General features: G+C 37.2%; 1 protein-coding gene across 1 annotated transcript in view; it reads left to right on the top strand.

Annotated features, from left to right (window-relative positions):
- Positions 1-903: 903 nt before the first annotated feature.
- Positions 904-2,248, top strand: part of EMH_0040840 (uncharacterized protein) — a gene marked incomplete at both ends in the record, with an annotated part of 4,166 nt that continues 2,821 nt past the window's right edge. The window contains 4 exons of the mRNA XM_013495556.1: positions 904-1,113; positions 1,418-1,502; positions 1,610-1,675; positions 1,801-2,248. Coding sequence (XP_013351010.1) covers positions 904-1,113; positions 1,418-1,502; positions 1,610-1,675; positions 1,801-2,248 — 809 coding nt within the window. The remainder of the gene's footprint in view (positions 1,114-1,417; positions 1,503-1,609; positions 1,676-1,800) is intronic.

Genomic DNA, 2,248 nt, shown 5'->3' with positions numbered 1-2,248 from the left:
CATATACTAGTAAGCGCCGCAAACAACAGCAATAGAAAACAAGAAAAAGTTTATTAAAATTTATATATATTAAGCTGTGAATATAAAATATTATAGAGTGGTTTATTAGGCGTAATGTATTAAATAATATAAAAAATATATAATAAAATATTTATATAAAAATAAAATATATATAATTATTTTAAACAAAACAACATACACACCAACAACAAACTCGTGCAGAATCCACAGCCGAAAGAACGCGTTGTATGTGACGGCCTCGCCCTGTTTATATGGGGGCCTAGCGATGTAAGTTAATATTATTTTTTTTTTATTTTTATTTGTCTATCAACAAAAAAAAATAATTTAATTTATATATAAACACAGACACCCCATATACACACAATTCCTCTCTACGCAATTACACGCATCGAGTGCGAAGGCAAAAAACTCAAATTTGTTTATCTTCAGCTGCCATCAGAGGGTATGTATAAATATATAATAAAATATATATTTTTTCTTTCTTTATTAATTATTATACATTATATTGCTAGTATAACTACATTACTTATTATATATGAATGTATACACGCTAACGAATGTAATTATATTATATTGTTGTTTATTTATTTCTATATATTCACAGGAGCAGACCCTGGGGCTCTGCTGCAGGAGCCAGAGGCTTTCTTTGAGGGCGCCGAGACAGCCGTTCTCTCATTCCGCAGCGAGAAAGAAGCAGCGGCTTTAAGGGGTCGTTTGGTGGCGGCTCACCAGCTAGACGTAAGCCAAATATATAGAATTTAGGGTTTATCTTGGGGTTTTAGACAACGCTAAACCCTAAACCCTAAACCCTAAACCCTAGTAAAAATTATTGTCACTTATTTGCACTTATTTCTGTTTTTTTTTATTCTCTTTATACAGCAAATGGAGGAGTACGACGCTGCCTTTCTTGAGGGGGTTTATGATGAGCTCAAAGAACCGCTAGATGCTGCGAAAGCCGAAGAGCTGCTGAAGCCTTCTCGTCTGCTGCAGTACAGCAGCAGAAACGAATTAAAAAGAAAACAAAACCAAAAAGAAAACACAAACGGCAGCAGCACGTCGCAGCAGCAGCTTATTATGTTCGCCTCAACCAAGGTGAGATGATGATGAATAATTAATTAATTAATTATTAATTAGAAAACGAAATAAATGTAATTATTAATTAATAATAATAATAATTAAATTAATTAATTTAAATGTTTAATTTATTTTTATAATTAAATATTTACTAGAAATGCGTTTCACGTATAAATTAATTCAATATCTTCATCGCTCATTGACGATGAGTCGCCACTGAAACGGGGGAAAAAGAAAATTAATAAATTAATTATTATTATTAAATAATTAATTTAAATATTTAATTTATTTTTTATTTAATTTACAATCAAAATCTCCGCAGAACATACCAGAGGACGGTGGCGGCTCAGAGCTGCCGCCGAACGCCGAAGAAGCGAGACGCAGCTACACGCAAGAAGAGAAAGCAGGTGCGATCCGCCTCAAAAGTGGAAACATAAATATATAAATAAATAAATAAATAAATAAATATTTTAATTTAATATTTATTTGAATTTGAATTTTATTTCTATTATAGACAACAGAACGCGGGTCTTCTCCCCCGTGCGGCAACGCGTCCGAGGCACGAACAGCGGCGTTGCAGGTGAGCCGGTTTTAGCTCTCCTTATAGAGAAAACCCACCAAAAAAAAGCAAAAAACAAATAAAAATAAAAACAAAAACAACAAAAAACTTTTATATTTGCATTTATCTCCCCTTTACACCAACAGGAAGCGGCGGCTCGATTGCTCAGCAACAACCAACAGAGGGCCCCGCCCCTAAACTATCGCAGTGGAGGCGCGTGAGCCTAGCAACAACAAAAAGCAGCGAGACGGTTGGGCTTCGTTTGCCTTTGACTGAGAAGACCCTCAAGACTCACGACAAGCAGCTGCAAGAAAACGCGAGGAGGGGAGCTGCGACTGCGGCTCACGCAGAGGAGGAGACCAGTGGACCACTCGGGATGGTCCACCGGGCAGGAACAGGTGACCCGGCAGAGGAAGAAATGCATGCAGATGAAACAAATGAACAAGAAATGCTACAAACAGAAAAAATGCAAACAAACAACAGAAACGATGAAACCCACTCAGAGCCGCCGCTGCTGGAACCCACTGGAAACCCAAAACGAAAACAGCCGCAAACACAGGTCCACCACCTGCAGCAGCAGCAGCAGCAGCAGCA

Source organism: Eimeria mitis, genomic scaffold (assembly GCF_000499745.2).
Source record: "Eimeria mitis Houghton genomic scaffold, Emh_scaff1631, whole genome shotgun sequence".
In the NCBI taxonomy this organism is placed as follows: domain Eukaryota; phylum Apicomplexa; class Conoidasida; order Eucoccidiorida; family Eimeriidae; genus Eimeria; species Eimeria mitis.
This window is presented reverse-complemented; position numbering and strand designations above follow the sequence as displayed.